General features: G+C 35.2%; 1 protein-coding gene and 1 non-coding gene across 2 annotated transcripts in view; both read left to right on the top strand.

Moving 5' to 3' along the window:
• LOC113199034 (heat shock factor protein 3-like) overlaps window positions 1-18,960 on the top strand; it is a 52,699-nt gene that overhangs the window by 20,295 nt on the left and 13,444 nt on the right. The window contains exons 3-6 of the mRNA XM_026411918.1: window positions 10,197-10,324; window positions 14,012-14,136; window positions 17,345-17,420; window positions 17,886-17,947. Of these exons, the coding sequence (XP_026267703.1) occupies window positions 10,197-10,324; window positions 14,012-14,136; window positions 17,345-17,420; window positions 17,886-17,947 (391 nt within the window). The remainder of the gene's footprint in view (window positions 1-10,196; window positions 10,325-14,011; window positions 14,137-17,344; window positions 17,421-17,885; window positions 17,948-18,960) is intronic.
• LOC113199041 (small nucleolar RNA SNORA1) lies at window positions 7,764-7,894 on the top strand. Its single transcript, XR_003302918.1, has one exon. It is a non-coding gene; the product is annotated as a small nucleolar RNA SNORA1 (small nucleolar RNA).

Below are 18,960 nucleotides of genomic sequence, written 5' to 3'. Positions count from 1 at the left end.
ATTTTGTTCTTCTTATAACTGAATAATATTCCATTTCATATATATGCCATATTTTATTTGTTCATCCATGGATGGATACTTAGCAAAATCAACCTATTTTAAATAGTGCTGAAATACATAGCGATGCAAAAATTTCAGCATACTTATTTCTTTTGGACATATATCCAGTTATGGGACTGCTGGGTCACGTGGTAGTTCTATTTTTAATGTTTTGAGGAACTTCCATATTGTTTTCCATAATGGACACATTAATAAATATTTTTTTTTGGTACCAAGGATTGAACTCAGAGGAGCTTTACTATTAAGCTACATTACATCCCCAGCCCTTTTTTAAAAATTTTGATTTGTTATATATGACAACAGAATGCATTACAGCTCATATAACACATATAGAGCACAATTTTTCATATCTCTGGTTGTACACAGAATAGAATCACATCCTTTGTGTCTTCTTACATGTACTTAGGGTAATGATGACCATTGCCTTATACCATCTTTCGAACCCTTATGCTCCCTCCCTTCCTCTCCCTTCCCTTTGCCCTATCTAGGGTTCCTTTAATCCTCTCATCCCCCTGACCCAAACAGCATATTATGGATCAGCATCCTTAGAACAGACAAATCATTTGACATTTGTTTTTTTGGGATTGGCTAATATCACTTAGCATTATATAGAGAGTCTACTAATTGGAACAAATTCTCATCACATACATGTCAGAGCTCTAATCTCTAGAATATATAAACAACTCAGAAATCTTAACACCAAAAAACAAATAAGCCAATCAATAAATAGGCCAAGGTACTGAAAAGACACTTTTAAGAAGAGGATGTACAATCAATCAAAAATGTTCAATATCTCTAGAAATTAGAGAAATACAAATCAAAACTACTCTAAGGTTTCATCTCACTCCAGGCCCTTTTTTTCCTTTTATTTTGAGACAGAGTCTTGCTAAAGTTTTTAGGGCCTCACTAAGTTGCTGAGGTTAGATTTGAACTTGCCATCCTCCTGCCTCCGTCTCTGGAGCTGCTGGGATTACAGGCCTGCAACACTGCTCCTGGCCTAATATACATTCTTACTAACAGTCTGCAAGTGTTCCCTTTTCATCACATCTTCACTAACATTTGTTATCTTTTGTCTTTCTTATAATAGTTATTATAACGACTTTAACAAGAGTTAGGTGAAATCTTACTGTGGTTTTGACTTGCATTTTCTTGATGATTAGTGATGTTGAGCATTTGTTTATATACCTGTTGGTCATTTGTTCATCTTCTCAAATGGCTGTTTAAGTCTTTTGCCTGCTTTTAAATTGGATTATTTTGTTATTGAATTGAGTTCCTTACATATTCTAAATATTAACTTCTTGTCAGATGTACATTTTGTATTTTGTATCTTCTCCCATTTGTTAAGTTGTCTCTTCATTCTTTTTTTGGAGGGGTGGATACCAGAGATTAAACTCAGGGGCACTCAACCGCTGAGCCATATCCCCACCCTATTTTGTACTTTATTTAGAGACAGGGTCTCACTAAGTTGCTTAATGCCTCGCCTTTTACTAAGGATGGCTTTGAACTCGTGATCCTCCTGTCTTAGCCTCCTGAGCCACTGGGATTACAGGCATGTGCCACCACACCTGGCTCTTTATTCAATTTTGAGTTGATTTTTTTGCATGTATAATGAATGATAGGGGCTTCAGTTTTATTCTTCATATGGATATCCAATTACCCAGTATCACTTATTAAAGAGACTTTCCTTTTCCTAGTGTATATTTTCGACACCTTTGTTGAAGATCATGTACATGTGTGGATTTTTTTTCTGAGTTCTCTCTTCTGTTCCACTGATCTATCTGTTTTTTATGTCACTATCATGTTCGTTTGGTTCCTAGACCTTTGTATCATCATCATTGTCATCATTTGTTGTACTGGGAAGTGAACTCAGGGGAACTTTACCACTGAAGTATACCACAGATTTAAAAATTTTATTTATTTATTTTTAAGACACAGTCTTGCTAAAGCTGGCCTCAAACTTGTGATCCTCCTTCTTCCTGAGTAGCTGGGATTACAAGCATGCACCACCCCTGTGCCCAGCTGTATTATATTTTGAGGTTTGGTAGTGTGATGATGCCTCAGTTTTGATCAATCTTTCCTTCTTTCTTTGTTTCTTTCATTGTTTGTTTGTTTTTCTTTCTTTGTATTGGGAATTGAACTCAGAACCTCACACATGGTAGTCCAGCACTCTACCACTGAGCTATATGCTCAGCTCCCTTTTAAAATTCATTTTGAGACAGTGTCTCACTGTGTTGTTCAAGCTGGCCTCAAACTTCTGATCCTCCTGCCTTAGCCTCCCATGTAACTGAGATTATGGGGGGCGGGCACCACTATGCATGGTTATGTTTGATCTTTTTGATCCAGAATTACATTGACTTTTCAGGGTCTTTTGTGGTTCCCTAGAATTTTAGAGGTTCTTTTGTATTTCTGAAAAGAATACCATTGATATTTTAATAGGAATTGCATTAAGTTTATAGGTTGCTTTTTATAGCATGTACATGTTAACATCATTAGTTCTTCCAGCCCATGAACATGGGATATCTTTCTATTTATTTGTGTCCTCTTCAATTTCTTTCATTAGTGTTTCCTAGTTTTCAATTTAGAGACTATTCACTTAAATATATTCCTGGGCAATTTTTGATACCTATTCTAAGTGGAATCAATTGCCTGATTTGTTATTTATATAGCTCACTATTTTTAAGATGCATTTTTAGTGCAATTGTAGTTATACATAACAGTTGGGTTTATTTTGATATAATCATAAATTCATGGAATTGAATTTGCTCCATTTCAGTCCCAAGTACCTCCTCTTTTCCCTCTATCCTCTCCCTATTCCCTTTCCTCTGCTCTACAAGCCTTCCATTTATTTATTTGCATATTGGTGCTATATAGATATACCGAAAAGTAGAATTCACTGTTGTATATTTATATATGTACATAACATTTGTCAAATTCATTACACATTTCTTCCCCTTTTCCATCCCTCTTCTCGTCCCCCTCAATGTCTCTTCTCTACTCCACTGATATTCCCTCTATACTTACAAAGTCAGACCACCCATCATTTTTTCCGCCTTACTTTGATGTAATCTTTGCATGAGAGAAAACATTCAACCTTTGATTTTCTGGGTCTGACTTAGTTCACTTAGCATGATGTTCTCTTACTGGCAAATGCCTTGATTTCATTATTCTTTGTGGTTGAATAAAACTCCATTGAATATATGTGCCACTTTTTCTTTATCATTCATCTGTTGACAGGCATCTGGGCTAGTTCCATAACTTGTCTCTTGTGAGTTGGACTGCTATACACATTAATGTGGCTGCATTCCTATAATTTGCTGATTTTAGATCTTTTTGGAAATATACTAAGGAGTGTGATAACTATCTCATATGGTGGTTTCATTCCTATTTTTTAAGGAATCTCTATCTGGTTTTCAAGACTAATTTGCAGTCTCACCAATACTATATAAGCCTATGTTTTTTCCCACATCCTTGCCAGCATTTATTATTTGTGTTCTTGTTGATTGCCATTCTAATTGAAGTGAGATGGAATCTCATTGTGGTTTTGATTTTCATTTTTCCTGATTTCCAGGAATGTTGAATATTTTTTATGTATATGTTGACCATTTGTATTTCTTCTTTGAAATGCTACTTATTTTTGTATGTTGATTTTATATCCTGCAGCCTTACTGGATTCGTTTATTAGTTCCAGCTGATTTCTTTTTGTAGTTGTGGTGGTAGTCTTTAGCTTTTCTATATATTAAAGACAATGTTGGCAGCAAACAGGAATATTTGACTTCTTTTCCAAATTATGCTTTTTATTCCTTTATCTTGCTTTATTGCTCTGCTTAGGATTTCTGTGGTTTATTGGATACAAGTGGTCAAAGTGGGTATACTTCTTTGTTCCTGATTTCAGAGGAAAAGATTTCATGTCTTCCCATTTAGTATGAGATTGCTTGTGGGTTTGTCATGTGTAGATTTATTGTGTATCTGTACACTTAATTTTTTGAGGGTTTATTATTATAGTGAACACCTAGACTTTCTGAACTGTGTATAACATGCTTTGTCATGGAGGACAGATATGACCTAGAAAATGTTCCTTAGTGTACTTATCAGGCAAACATACTCAGGATGCAAGCATAAGGGCACAAGTGGATGATCTACTCAGGAGGGTCCTAACTACCCTGTTGAATTTTAAGGTGTGAGAATACTGTATTATCACCTTGTTTCACATGTGAAAATATAATTTGTGTGGAATTCAATAATTCAAAATTTGGGATTTCTTACTCTTTTAGGTAATGAGGTGGTGTTCAAAGTTTTTGCACATAGGTAGCTGAAATTAATGCAGAGAAAATCAGGCTTAGGACAAAAAGGGCAAACTACATTAAGAATATTAACAGAGACAGAATGATACAACACTTAAAGATAAAAGGTCAAGGGATCTAGGGATGTAGCTCTAACATAAATGTGGCCTAGTTTTTATCCCCAGACCACCCTCCAACATGATGAAGAAAAAAAAATATCTCTCTCTCTCTCTTTCTCTCTCTCTCTCTCTCTCTCTCTCTCTCTCTCTTCTCCTCCTCCTCCTCCTCCTCCTCCTCCTCCTTCTTCTTCTTCTTCTTTTCTTTTTCTTTTCTTCTTCTTCTTCTTCTTCTTTTTTTTTTTTTTTTTTTTTTTTTTTACTGGGCATTGAAACCCGGGATGCTTACCACTGAGCCTTATCCCCAGCCTTTTTTTTTTTTTTCATTTTGAAACTGGGTCTTGATAAGTTCTTTGGGTCTCACTAAGCTGTTGAGGCTGGTCGTTTAGATTACAGGCATGCACCACTGGGCCCAGCAAAGATCTCTGTTATTCCCATATTAAGTTTAATTCAGTGGAGGGATTTGGATGTAGGCTACTGTAGACTGATTTCTAGCTTTTTCCATAGAAGAACACTTTATTGTCCCAGGTTAACCAGGAAATAAAAAAGCTGATTAGGCCTTAAAAAGAAAGTAGTTACTATGTAGAAAAATTGATGTATAAATGCCCAGAGTGCAATATTTCAAAAGAAATAATTTAAATTTGAGATTGCCCTCAATTGGATATCAGCTGTTGATTTCTCCCTAGCAAGGTATATTGAGATTCCTCATGACATTAAGAAAAAATTTAAATTCTCTTAAAATATGCTGATCTTTTTAATTATGAAACTTTGAAAGTAAGGACAAATAATTTAAAGACATAAATTTTAGTCATTCTTCAGACTTGTGTTCAAATATAGGATAATAATTTCCCTTTTTCTACCCCCCCAAAATTTATGAGTGATGTTTCAAGTCCACGAAAGAGACTTACTATACCAACTATTGCTGTTAGTCTATGATGGCATAAAGGATGTGATTCACTTTATAATCAGCTCATTTAAAAATATATTATTCACAATTTGGAATAGGACAGAATCTTTTTAGATGTCTTCCTGAGGGAAGGCAGAAAAGGGATGTTAGATTTCTTAATATAAGAGAAAACATTAAATAATGTTTCAGAAACAGTATTTTTATTTTATACATACTGTGGCTAATAGCTACTAATATAACTTTTTCCCTTCCTTGCTTAGTTTCTGTGAACTATGAATCTCTGAATATGTTCATAAATCCAGATTCCTAAATGAAATTAAAGAAATAGGATGGGTGGGCTGGAGTTGTGGCTCAGTGGTAGAGCACTTGTTTGGCATATGTGAGGTACTGGGTTCTATCTTCAGAACCACATAAAATAATAAATAACATAAAGGTATTATGTTCATCTACAACTATTTTTTTAAAAAGAAATAGGGGGCTGGGGTTGTGGTTCAGTGGTAGAGCTCTCACCTAGCATGTTCGAGGCCTTGGGTTCAGTCCTCTACACCACATAAAAATAAAATAAAGGTATTAAAAAAAGAAATAGAATGGGTAAGCCACATCTAGTTTAAACAATTATTTGAAATAACTCATACTGCCATTGCCATCTTTTCCCAACTCCCTATTAATCAGCACATGTGACTGCAACCTGGTAAGTGACAGTTGACAGTTGTGCTGTGTGTGTATGTGAGGTACTAGAAATGCATCTCAGGCCTCACACATGTTAAGTACTTTATTACTGAGCTATGGCCCCAGCCTGATTCCTCTTTTTCAAATAGTATACCTTACTAGTTCCAACTATACCTTCTCTGAATTAGTTATGCAGTCATGTTTGTGACATTTTTTCTTACATTAAAAGACATATAATCAATCAACAAACATATGATAAAATGTTCAACATTGCTAGCAATTAGAGAAATGCAAATAAAAACTACTCTAAGGTGCTGGGGCTGGGGCTCAGCAGTAGCTCACTTTCCTGGCATGTGTGAGGCACTGGGTTCACTTCTCAGCACCCCATATAAATAAATAAAATAAGGGTCTATCAACAACTTAAAAAAAACTACTCTAAGATTTCATCTCACTCCAGTCAGAATGGCAGATATCAAAAATACAAACAACAATAAGTGTTGGCAAGGATGTGGGGAAAAAGGCACACTCATACATTGCTGGTGGGACTGCAAATTGGTGCAGCCAATATGGAAAGCAGTATGGAGATTCCTTGGAAAACTGGGAATGGAACCACCATTTGACCCAGCTATCCCATTCCTTGGTCTATACCCAAAGGACTTAAAAACAGCACACTACAGGGACATAGCCACATTAATGTTTATAGGAGCACAATTCACAATAGCTAAATTGTGGAACCAACCTAGATGTCCTTCAATAGATGAATAGATAAAGAAAGTATGGTATGTATAACACAATGGAATATTACTCAGCATTAAAAGAGAATAAAATCATGGCATTTGCAAGTAAATGGATGGAGTCAGAAAATGTAATGCTAAGTGAAGTTAGCCAATCCCAAAAACCCAAAAGCCTTTTCTTTGATATGAGGATGCTGACTTGTAATGGTGATGGGAAAGAAGCATGGGAGGAATGGAGGAACTTTAGATAGGGCAAAGAGTGGAGAGGGGCAGGGAGGGGGCAAAGGGGTAGGAATGATGGTAGAGTGAGTTAGATATCATTACCCTAAGTACATGTATGTAAGACACGAATAGTGTGAAAATACTTTGTGTATAATCAGTGACTTGAAAAATTGTGCTATATATGTGTAATATGAAATGAATTATATTCTGCCATCATGTATAATGAATTAGAATAAATAAATAATTTAAGAAAAAAGACATATAAGGAATGGGGCTGTAGCTCAGTGGTAAAACGCTTGCCTCTCCCGTGTGAGGCACTGAATTCGATACTCAGAACCACATAAAAATAAAGATACTGTGTGTTCATCTACAACTAATATGTGTGTGTGTGTGTGTGTGTGTGTGTGTGTGTGTGTATGTGTGTGTATGTATAAAAGACATATAAAAGCAGGACACTGTGGGGTATGCCTGTAATCCCTGCAACTCGGGAGGCTGTGGCAGGATTGCAAGTTGGAGGTAGCCTCAGCAGCTAAGTAAGGCGCTAAACAACTTAGAGAGACCCTGCCTCTAAATACATAAATAAATAATTAGAGGCTAAGGATGTCACCCAGTGGGTAAGTCAACTCTGGGTTTAATCACTAGTGCAAAATAAAATTACATAACCTGGACACAGTGGCACAAATCTGTAATCCCACTTGAGGATTACTCAGAAGCTTGAGGCAAGAGGATTGTGAGTCTGGGGATAGCATGGGCAACATATCAAGACCTTGTCTCAACTCTCATTCTAGATGAGAATAGGCACTGTCGATCAGTGTCTAAAATTGGTCAGTGTGGCTAAATTGACACAGTTTATGCTTCTATCACAGTATATGTATTGCAGTGGTGACAATGAGACCTGTAACATTTTGCTTAAGCTCACAAGTGAAAATAGGTAATAAGAAAAATGCTGGCATTTCAATATTAAAAATGATTAATGAGGGGCTAGGGTTGTGGCTCAGTGGTAGAGCACTCACTTAACATCCATGAGGCACTGGGTTCGATCCTCAGCACCACATAAATATAAAATAAAGATATTGTGTCCACCTATAACTAAAAAAAATAAATATTTTTTTTAAAAAATGATTAATGAAACAAGTACTTTCTGCAGTTCAAGTTCTAGAAAAAGACGACCCTAAGAAGCAAAATAAAAAAAATGCCTATTCATTCATACACAATTACCTCTGTTTTCTCTTTAAAAAAAAAATAACGAGGATGATTTTTTTTTTCTTTTTGTGGTGCTGGGGATTGAACCCAGGGCCTTGTGCATGCTAGGCAAGCACTCTACCAACTGAGCTATATCCCCAGCCCCCACGAGGATGATTTTTTGTTGTTGCTTTCATTTTACTTTATTATTTGCTTAGCATCTATTTTTTGTACATATTAATGGAGTTCAGTGAGATATAAATTTTTGATATATAATATGTAATAGTATTTACATAATGCATATATTATATACATTACATAATATATGATATTATATTACATATATTATATAATATCCAATATTATATTGCACATATGCATTATATATTATATATTGTGTACAATACATACTATATAATACAAATGCACATTTTATATATATGACAGAATCTTAGTTTCTATACTCAGGCCGACCTTGAACTCCTTAGTTTAAGTGATCTTTCTGCCTCCTCCTCCTCAGTAACTTGGACCACAAACATGTCCCACTGTATTCCAGCGTGATATTTTATATACAGCATGCATTGATCAAATTAGGGTAATTAGCTTTTCCCCCTCCTATGTTTCTTTATGTTTGGATCATTTGATCTCTCTTCTGTATCTTCCCAAAATATATAATAAGGTATTCTGAGCTGGAGAACACCAGAACTTATTCCTGATATCTACTATGTTTTAGTACCCATTATCCAACTTCCTTATATCCACCCTCCCAACCCACCTACCACTTTGAAACCTCTGGTAATCACCATTATTTTCTGCATTCAGGTCCATGTTTTTAGCTTTCACATATAAGAGAAAACATTGTCTTTCAGTGTCTGACATAATGTTTGACATAATGCCCTCCATTTCTATCCATTTTGCTGCAAATGACAGGATTTTATTTTTATTTGTGGCTGAAGAATATTACATTTTATATACAAGCCATATTTTCTTTATCCTTTCATCTGGTAATGGGCACCTAGGTTGACTCCTTATCTTAACTATTGTGAATAGTGTTACAATAAACATGGAAGTGCAGGAATCTCATTAGTATGCTGATTTTTATTTTCCTTTGGATATATACTCAGAAGGATTGCTGGATCTTATGGTAGATCTATTTCTAATGTTTTATGGAGCCTCTGTACTGGCTATACCCCACTAACAGTGTTTTGAGCTTTCTTTTCACCACATTCTCACCAGCACATTATTTGTTTTAAATATTTTTTACTTGTAGCTGGACTTAATACCTTTATTTAATTTATTTATTTTTATGTGGTACTGAAGATCAAACCCAATGCCTCTCATGTGCCAGCCCACACATTATTTTTTGACTGTCTGATAATCTCTGTTTTTATTGGAGTGATGTAATATCACATGGTGGTTTTGGTGTGTGTTTCCCTGATAACTACATGTTGAACATTTTTTATATATTTGTTAATCATTTGTATTTCTTTTGTGAAATCTCTACTTATATCTTTAGTCTATTATTAATTGGATTATTTGGCTTTTCGTTCATGATTTTTCAGAAGCATGTGATCTAGTTTGTCATCTCTCCAAGTGTTTCAAGCTTCCCCTTTCTCATACTGCCTTCCTTTTCATGGTTTTTAAAGGGTGAGAAAGACACTAAAAGAGGATGAAACAAATCACTAAATTTTTTCCCATTGTTATCTTTGAGATAATAAAATCACTACATATTGGGAATATTGCAGAAATTTGAAGCTATTGCTTAATATGGGTCTTGAGAATTATATATAGATCTTCAATGGTCCATGCTTTCACACTAGTACTCTAAAATCGTATATCTTTTCATATAAACAAAGTAAAATAAGCTATTGAGATTTCACTTCTCAAGTTTGAAATTAGGCTATTATGGTACATTAATTTAGTGTGTAGTCCAGTAAAATATTTCACATTATTTCTTATTTATTCTAGTGATTCCAGCTTTCCTTTCAGAGTTTATTCTATTATCTTTGTGTTTTTGTTTCACTAGATGGTTTCCGAAAGGTGCTTGCAATGGAAAATGGAAAGGTTTTACAAGGGAAGACATTAACTATGGAATTTCAACATCCATTCTTCAAAAAGGGAGGATCCAGCCTTCTAGAAAACATCAAGCGCAAGGTAAGGGGACTGTTGCCACAAACTCTTCTGTAGCATTTTGGGCAGTGGCTAAATATTTCAGTTTTTGTAAGTTTTAAGGGTCAAGTTGCTGGAATTTGGCAATTGGAAATTCATTTGCTAGGTACTTTTTCTAGTTCTCTAGAAAGATGACTTTTAGATATCAGTTTATCTATAGACTTATTATTATGCTTCCTTGGTATATTTTATTGCCATTTCATCTTTTTCTCATGCAGATGGGAATATAACATTTTAGCAAGTAAACAGAAGAGACAAGGTTAAATTATAAATTAGTAGCTATTTATATTTTTTCCTAACATACAAGATAACTGCTGAACTTGCCTGTTCACTCCCAGAGCTAATTATTAGTCAAGGCAGAATAGTAATAAAGATTTTCATTCATGAGATGTCTATGTATGTAGATACTTTGCATGAACCTATGTATAGATGACATCAGTGTACTGGAAGTTTAAGACCAAAGTCAAAACCAGAAAGATTTGGATTATCACTTAGATTAGTGGTTCTCATTATATGATCTGTGAACACCCTAACTTTCTTGAGACTTTTTTTCAGGGACCTGTGAGATTGAAACTATTTTCTTAATAATACAAAGATTTCTTGGCTTTTTTCACTCTTTATTCTTTCCTGAGTACAGTGGAATATCTCCAAGGTTACATGATGTCTGATTGCATTATCACTCTAATATTAATACATAATGTACATATCATTGTAAATTTCTTTTGGTACTAGGGATTTAACCCCAGGGTGCTTCACCAGTGGGCTGTTTCCCCAATCTACCCCCTTCCCCTTTAAGACTGGATTTCACTATGTTGCTTAGAGCCTTGTTAATTTACCAAGGCTGGTCTTGAACTTGTGATCCTCCTGTCTCAGCTTCCCAACGTACTGGGATTACAGGTGTTCACCACTGTGCCCAGAAATTAATAAATATTCAAAATTTTATCAAATTTAAATTCTGATATGGTAAATATTCACAAATATAAGCCATATAAATAAAACCATAGTCTTCATCTTAGATGTGGTGACCTTGGAATGACCTTCCCATTCTGTGAGGTAGAAGAATGAAGAACAAAGCTAAATTAAGATGAATCAGCTGGGCACTGTGGCATTTGCCTCCAGTGACTCAGGAGGCTGAGACAGGAAGATTGCAAATTCAAGACCAGCCTCACCCTGCCCTCAGGAACTTAGTGAGACTGTGTCTCAAACCAAAAAAAAAAAAAAAAAAAAAAAAATTAAAAAGACTGGGAATATGGTTCAGTGGTAAAGTACCCCTGGGTTCAATCCTCAGTTTATAAAAAGGTGAATAATTATCCCATACAAATATAAGCCATATAAATATACTACTGAGCAGTTTTTTTTTTTTTTGTACTGAGGATTGAACTCAGGGGCACTCCACCACTGAGCCACATCCCCAGTCCTATTTTTTATTTTATTTAGAGACAGGGTCTCACTGAGTTGCTTAGCACCTCACTATTGCTGAGGCTGGCTTTGAACTCAAGATCCTTCTGCCTTAGCATTCCCAGCTGCTGGAATTACAGATGTGCACAACCATGCCCACTTTCTGAACACTTCTTTTTGCTGTCATTCGGAGTAATATTTAGATATATTAACTCAACAGTGTTGTTGTTGTTATTATTATTATTATTATTTGGTGCCTGGAATTGAAACTAGGGCCTCATGTATAGGCTAATTTCTTTTTTTTTTTTTTTTTTTTATACCAGGGATTGAACCCTGGAGCACTATCCACTGAGCCATATCCCCCGCTCCTTTTTATATTTTGTTTAGAGAGAGGATCTCATTGAGTTGCTTAGGGCTTGCTATGTTGCTGAGGCTGGTTTTGAAGTCACGATCCTCCTGCCTCAGCCTCCCTAGCCACTGGGATTACAGGCATGCACCGCCACACCTGGCTTATTTTAATTTCTTATTCAAATAAACAAAAAACTTTCAATGTGTTTTTCTTGTATAAGTATACTTGTTAGCTTTTAAGTTCTTTGGTTTAGTGAATATTTGGGAAATGATACATACCCTCCACAGAGAAGATGACCAGGTTATGGCCTACAAAGAGGACAAGCAATTTTTTCATTTATTAAAGAATGAAAACAGGTATCTGTTTCACTGCAAATATAATTGTACCTTCTTCTGAATCTTGATACAATTTATTATCTGTGCTACTCAATTGCCATTTATTGCATACTGCTTTTCCTAGATAGCCATCTACTTGTGTCTAAACATCTAACTTTCTTGATCTAAAATTTTTCATTTATTTAATTTTAATTAAAAAAATTTTTGGTACTGGGGATTGAATCCAGAAGCACTTTACCTTTGAGCAACATTACAGCCCATTTTGTTTTGAGACATGGTCTCACTAAATTGCTTAGGGCCTTACTGAATTGCTGAGACTGGAATTGCACTTGTGATCCTCCTGCCTCAGCCTCCTGAGTCACTGGGATTATGGGCATGTACCACCATGCCACTCTTCTGATCTGTAAAATTTATATAAGCAATCTTTGATAGTCAGCTTAGTCCTTAGACAAGTTTACAGCAGGTAAAAATATACTGGAAGCTTTTGTTCAGAATTCCAGAGTTTCAACTTAAGGGTCCTAGAACCTCTCGTTTCTTCTTTGCTAGAAGCCAGTCTCACTCATATTAGTGGCACGATGTAAAGATTAATTTTAGAGAAATTGGTAACATGATGTGTTGCTTTATTCTGTTAAAGTTTTGTTTTTGTTACTTCTCATCTGTGTTTAATGTAGATTAAAAACTTTTATTGTATGTACACCATGAGATAATGAATGAGTGAGAGTTTTTAAAGATCTAATAAATATGATGATAATGCACCTTATGGGCATACTCCCACCAACAGCAGAGATCTAAATCATTAAAGCCTGTTCAGTCACCACCTGTGGAAATAATTACAACAATGTTATTATAGACATTATTCTGCATTAAATTATAAAGCCTTCTTAGCATGGTGCTTCTTTTTATAAAATACATACTGCAGTATGCACTTATCGCAGCAGGCCTATAAAATGAATCTATAGTCTAACTTGGATTGTTTCTGAGAATTAACCACATTGTAGATTATCCATAATCTAAAGCCTCTCCCCAACACTGATCATAATAGCTCCCAACAGGAAATAACTAGGTGAGGGTCAGAGCTAAAACTTAAATATAATGAAATATATTTATGAGAGTGCCTATCTAAGTTAATATACTTCCGTATGTGTCAAAGTCATGTATAATTGTCTTTTAGATTTTCTGTGTTGCTATAATACATACTTTATTCTCTCTGTAGGCTTTTTCAATTCTTTAGGGATAGAAACTGTGACTTACCCATATTTGCACTATTGTTAATGTGTAAATTGTACTCAACATATGCTGAATTTAGGAAATATTTATTGCAGGTCTCCTCTGTGTAAGGTATTGTTCTAGGTAATGGTGAGAAGGATAGAAGGAGACTATCTTTCAATTAGTGGAAGAGATGATAATGTATGTAATAACTGTAATATGAGGCATAGTTTGCTTCGTGCTACAATAAAGGCACATTTATAGAATTCAGTCTACTGTTTTAGATTAATCATACATCTTTTCCCTTCCATTAGTGCCAATAATGGAGAGTTGATGGTATGTGAAATTTCTAACCAGCCTGACTGTATTCTGTTTTCATTTTAGGTGCCAACAATGAAAATTGAGAATGTCAAAACTTACCCTCGTGAGTTTCAGAGAATAATGAGTGAAGTGCGGGATATGACAGACAAGCAGAGTAACATGGATGCCAAATTTACAGAACTGAAAAAGTGGGTGTTTATCAAGATTTCCAATGTCTGTTTCCAAGGTTTAAAGGTTGATTGCTTCTGAGTTGAGAAACTGAACTCTTGTTTTCCATGGCACTTTAATGAGGTTTCTTTCAAGTTAAACCGCAGCACTGAATCAAATGCTTTAGTGTTTGGACTGCTGCTAATGTGCCAGTGGCTCAGATCATGTAATTGTGGCTGACTAGAAGACCACTGTATAAATCAGAAATAAACTATTGGCATCCAAAACAACTGTGCAGGCATGAGTGGTATAAGAGATAGCAGTTTTCATTTGACAATAGAAAACATAAAAATATATAGGTTCTGTATTTAAGTAACCTGACCTAAATTCCTGGCTAATTCTTTCCTTGGACTAGTTTTTAAAAATGTTCTGTGAAATGCATACTTTAAGATGTATTTCATTGCTTTCTGAGGAGCTACCATGTACAGAATATAGCATGCAGTTATTCTAACCTTTATTCAGAATATAGTGTTCAAAGGCAAAATTTAAATGGTTAAGCAGTCTCAAAATAATACCTGTGATAAAAAATATAACCTATTTTTTCTTAGAGATGTATGTGAATATTTTCCAGTAAATGTTCATCAGTATTCAAATTAAACTTGAACTCCTTTCCAAATCTTTCGATGAACTGCAAATGTACCTTTAATTTCATGATTCAATTTTTGTAATTGACTTAGTAAATTAAACTTTTCATATTCATCAAGGGAGAAAAAGAGTGAGGAAGTAAGGAGAATGGAAGTAGTTTTCTTGCTTTTTCATCAACATTGAATATAAGCCCAGATTTTCATTGACATTGACCATGAGCCAACCCTTCATATTAATTCTGGATATCAGCCTGTTGTTAAACGTTAACCATAACCTACAGATACATCATGTGGTTGATGATCCTCCAGTGGGTTCTGGCTTGTTTTATAGGTAAAACAGACCAGAAAATATTGGGCAATAGTGAACTAGATGGCCTTCTGAGGTTTCTTTTGGCCCAAAATTTGTGATACTTTCCCATTGTGGAATTTGGATTGTATTAGAACACATTTAAAAGCCATTCTGTATAGGAAATTTAGTCTCTTAATCTGGTACAAAGTGTCTCTTGTCATACCATTCAGTGAAAGTATAGATGTGTTAGTTTGCCATAAATCCACCATCCTAGAGTTTTAAGTGTTCTTTCAGCCTTTTATGAACTATTTCTCTATTCCTAATCCTATGAATGTTATGACTACATTAGAAGTATATGGATTTGTGGGGGTGGGGTTGTGGCTCAGTGGTAGAGTGCTTGCCTGGCACGTGTGAGGTACTGGGTTGATCCTCAGCACCACATAAAAACAAAGAAACAAACAAACAAAAAAATAAATAAAATCATGGCATTTGCAGGTAGTAGATGGAGTTTGAGAAGACAATGCTAAGTGAAGTTAGGCAATCCCCAAAAGACAAATGCTGAATGTTTTCTCTGATATAAGGTGATTGACTCATAGTGGGGTAGGGAGGGAGAGCATGGGAGGAATAGATGAACTCTATATAGGGCAGAGTGGTGGGAGGAGAAAAGAGAGGGCAAGGGGTTAGCAATAATGGTGGAATGTGATGGATATCATTATCCAAAGTACATGTATGAAGGCATGAATTGGTGTGAACAAACTTTATATACAGAGATATGAAAAAATGTGTTCTATATGTATAATAAGAATTGTACTATACATATAGAACACATATTATACATAATACACTGTCATGTATTTAAGAAATGAAAACAATCAATCAATAAACAAATGTATTATATCCATCTACAACAAAAAATGAAAATAAAGAAGTATATGGGTTTTTAATGATTCTCAGATTCTCCCGTCTAGAAGAGACTACCTTAATAGTAGTCTTGCTCTCAAAAAAATTACTGTGTGATACAGAGGTGTAGATCAGTGGTGTAGCATGTGACTAGCATGGACATGTCCCTGAATTTGGTCTCCAGCACCACATACAAAAAAAGGGAAAAATTAGTGTGATATCTGTATGGACTAATTCACTGACAAAGTTTGAAAAGTATTAGATTTTAAGCCTGAAATATTCAGGCAGGATAATGGGAGGTGGCAATCTTCATGAAGAACATGTTTTTGAGACTTTTATTTTTTAATTAATTTTTTAATTAGGACAGTGGAATGCATTACAATACTTATTACACATACAGAGCACAATTTTTCATATCTCTGGTTGTATACTAAGTATATTCACACTAATTTGTGTCTTCATACCTGTACTTTGGATAATAATGACCATTACATTCCACCATCATTTCTAACCCCCTGCCCCCTCCCTTCCCCTCCCACCTCTCTGCCCTATCTAGAGTTAATCTACTGCTCCCATGCTCCCCCTCCCTACCCCACTATGAATCAGCATCCTTACATCAGAGAAAACATTCGGCATTTGGTATTTTGGGATTGGCCAACTTTACTTAGCATTATCTTCTCTAACTCCATCCATTTACCTACAAATGCCATGATTTTATGCTCTTTTATTGCTGAGTAATATTCCATTGTGTTTATATGCCACATTTTTTTATCCGTTCATCTACTGAAGGGCATCTAGGTTGGTTCCATAGTTTAGCTGTTGTGAATTGGGCTGCTATAAACATTGATGTGGCTGTGTCCCTGTAGTATGCTGTTTTTAAGTCCTTTGGGTATAGACTGAGGAGAAGGATAGCTGGGTCAAATGGTGGTTCCATTCCCAATTTTTCAAGAAATATCCATACTGCTTTCCATATTGGCTGCACCAATTTGCAGTCCCACCAGCAGTGTATGAGTGTTCCTTTTTCCCCACATCCTTGCCAACACTTATTGTTGTCTGTATTCTTAAGAACTGCCATTCTGACTGGAGTGAGATGAAATCTTACAGTAGTTTTGATTTGCATTTTTCTGATTGCTAGAGATGTTGAAGATTTTTCATATGTTTGTTGATTGTATATCATCTTCTGAGAGAAGTGTCTGTTCAGGTCCTTGGCCTGATTAAGTTACTCGGGTTATTATTTTGGTACTTAGATTTAGTCTGCTTCCTTAACGCAGTAGACAGTGTGTCAGTCTCATAATCTGAAGAACATTTTAAATACTATTAACTCAGACAACTCAATATAATATTTTATATATATATTCAAAATTCTACAGAAACATTTCTGTCCTGCTTCATTTGAGGAATCTGTTAATGTTGTAGGAAATATACAACACTTTGGCTTGAAGTGACAGAGCTAAGACAGAATTACTGCAAGCAACAGCAACTTTTAACACAGGTATCAATTAAATCTTTTTAAAAAATATTTTTTCTTTTTTTTTTGTTTTTACGTGGTGCCAAGGATTAAACTCAGTGCCTCACACATTCCAGATAAGCACTCCACCCCTGAGCCACAACCCCAGCCCCTCAGTTCAGACTTTTAAGGTAAAGATTAAATAAATCACAACTAAATTTTAATATTTAGTTGTGTTGGGCTGGGGATGTGGCTCAAGCGGTAGCGCGTTCGCCTGGCATGCGTGCGGCCCGGGTTGGATCCTCAGCACCACATACAATCAAAGATGTTGTGTCTGCCAAAATTAAAAAATAAATATTAAAAAATTCTCCCTCTTTCTCTCTCCCTCTTTCTCTCTAAAAAAAATATTTAATTGTGCTTAATGAGGTCTCTACCTTCCTCTTTACCTGTTGATTTCCTTAAATATTAAAGATGATGTCCTAATTAATTATTCTGTATGATTTTTTTCAGATTCTTCAGTTTATGTTGAATTTGATAGGTGAAAACTACATGGTAAACACAGATAGAAAAAGGTGAATTTATTAACTCCAATTCTTTTCTTGGTTACAGAAGGTGTCTTTATTCTCTCTTTTAATTTTTCTTTTTCTAAGCTCATTCTTTTTTACAACAGAGAATTTAGCATGTACAAATTGTGCGTGTGATATCAGGATAAAAAATACCTACCAACAAAAGCCACACATATCAGCTCAGTGTATCTTGTTTTTTCTTTTGTTTTCATACTTGATAACAGACTAACTTTGCTAGGCATGATACAATAGGTATATCCTAGTTGCTGGATCTTACTTGCAGGATGATTTTTTTCTGTCTTCCTTTTGTAGGCCTACTAAGGGCTAATCATTCTAAGGCTTCTTCTCTGTAAGGAGCCAGACAGAACTGGACTTCTTCTTTACTTTTAAATAAACATGTTCATTTTATTGTATGTATGTATGTATGTATGTATTTGGTGCTGGGGATCAAACCCAGGGCCTCACACATGCTAAATCCATACTCTACCATTGAACTATACTACTAGCCTCAGAATCCCTTCTTAACATATCTCCTGGGATTATTCTGGAATAGATTGAAAAGTCCTCCTCAACTCTACTTTGTTAAGGAGTCGTAGAACTTGCATAGAGGTTCTTCATACAAGGGATTATCCTGGACAGAAAGAGCAAAGATGTTTTACCTCCAATTTCTGATATGATCAGGAGTTCCCAGCTTTACCTTACCCAGTCTTTTGCAACCTAAAATTATAGGATTTTTATGTAAGTCCTTAGAAGACAGAGTATATAATTGTAAAATATTCCCTTGTGATATGCCATGTAGTTGTATCTGAGAAATAAAGTCATGTTATTAGCTTGATTCCTCAGATTTCATTAAGCTATTTTGAACCAGTAGATAATAGCTGATATTTATTGAGTATTTACAGTGTGCTATGTGCCCTACATAGACTATCTCAATTAATTATTACAAAAATTCTATTGGATGGACTCTAACATTATCCCCATTTCACAGATATGAGAATTAGCTAAAATAAAATTTAACT

Source organism: Urocitellus parryii, chromosome X (genome assembly GCF_045843805.1).
Source record: "Urocitellus parryii isolate mUroPar1 chromosome X, mUroPar1.hap1, whole genome shotgun sequence".
NCBI lineage: Eukaryota > Metazoa > Chordata > Mammalia > Rodentia > Sciuridae > Urocitellus > Urocitellus parryii.
This window is presented reverse-complemented; position numbering and strand designations above follow the sequence as displayed.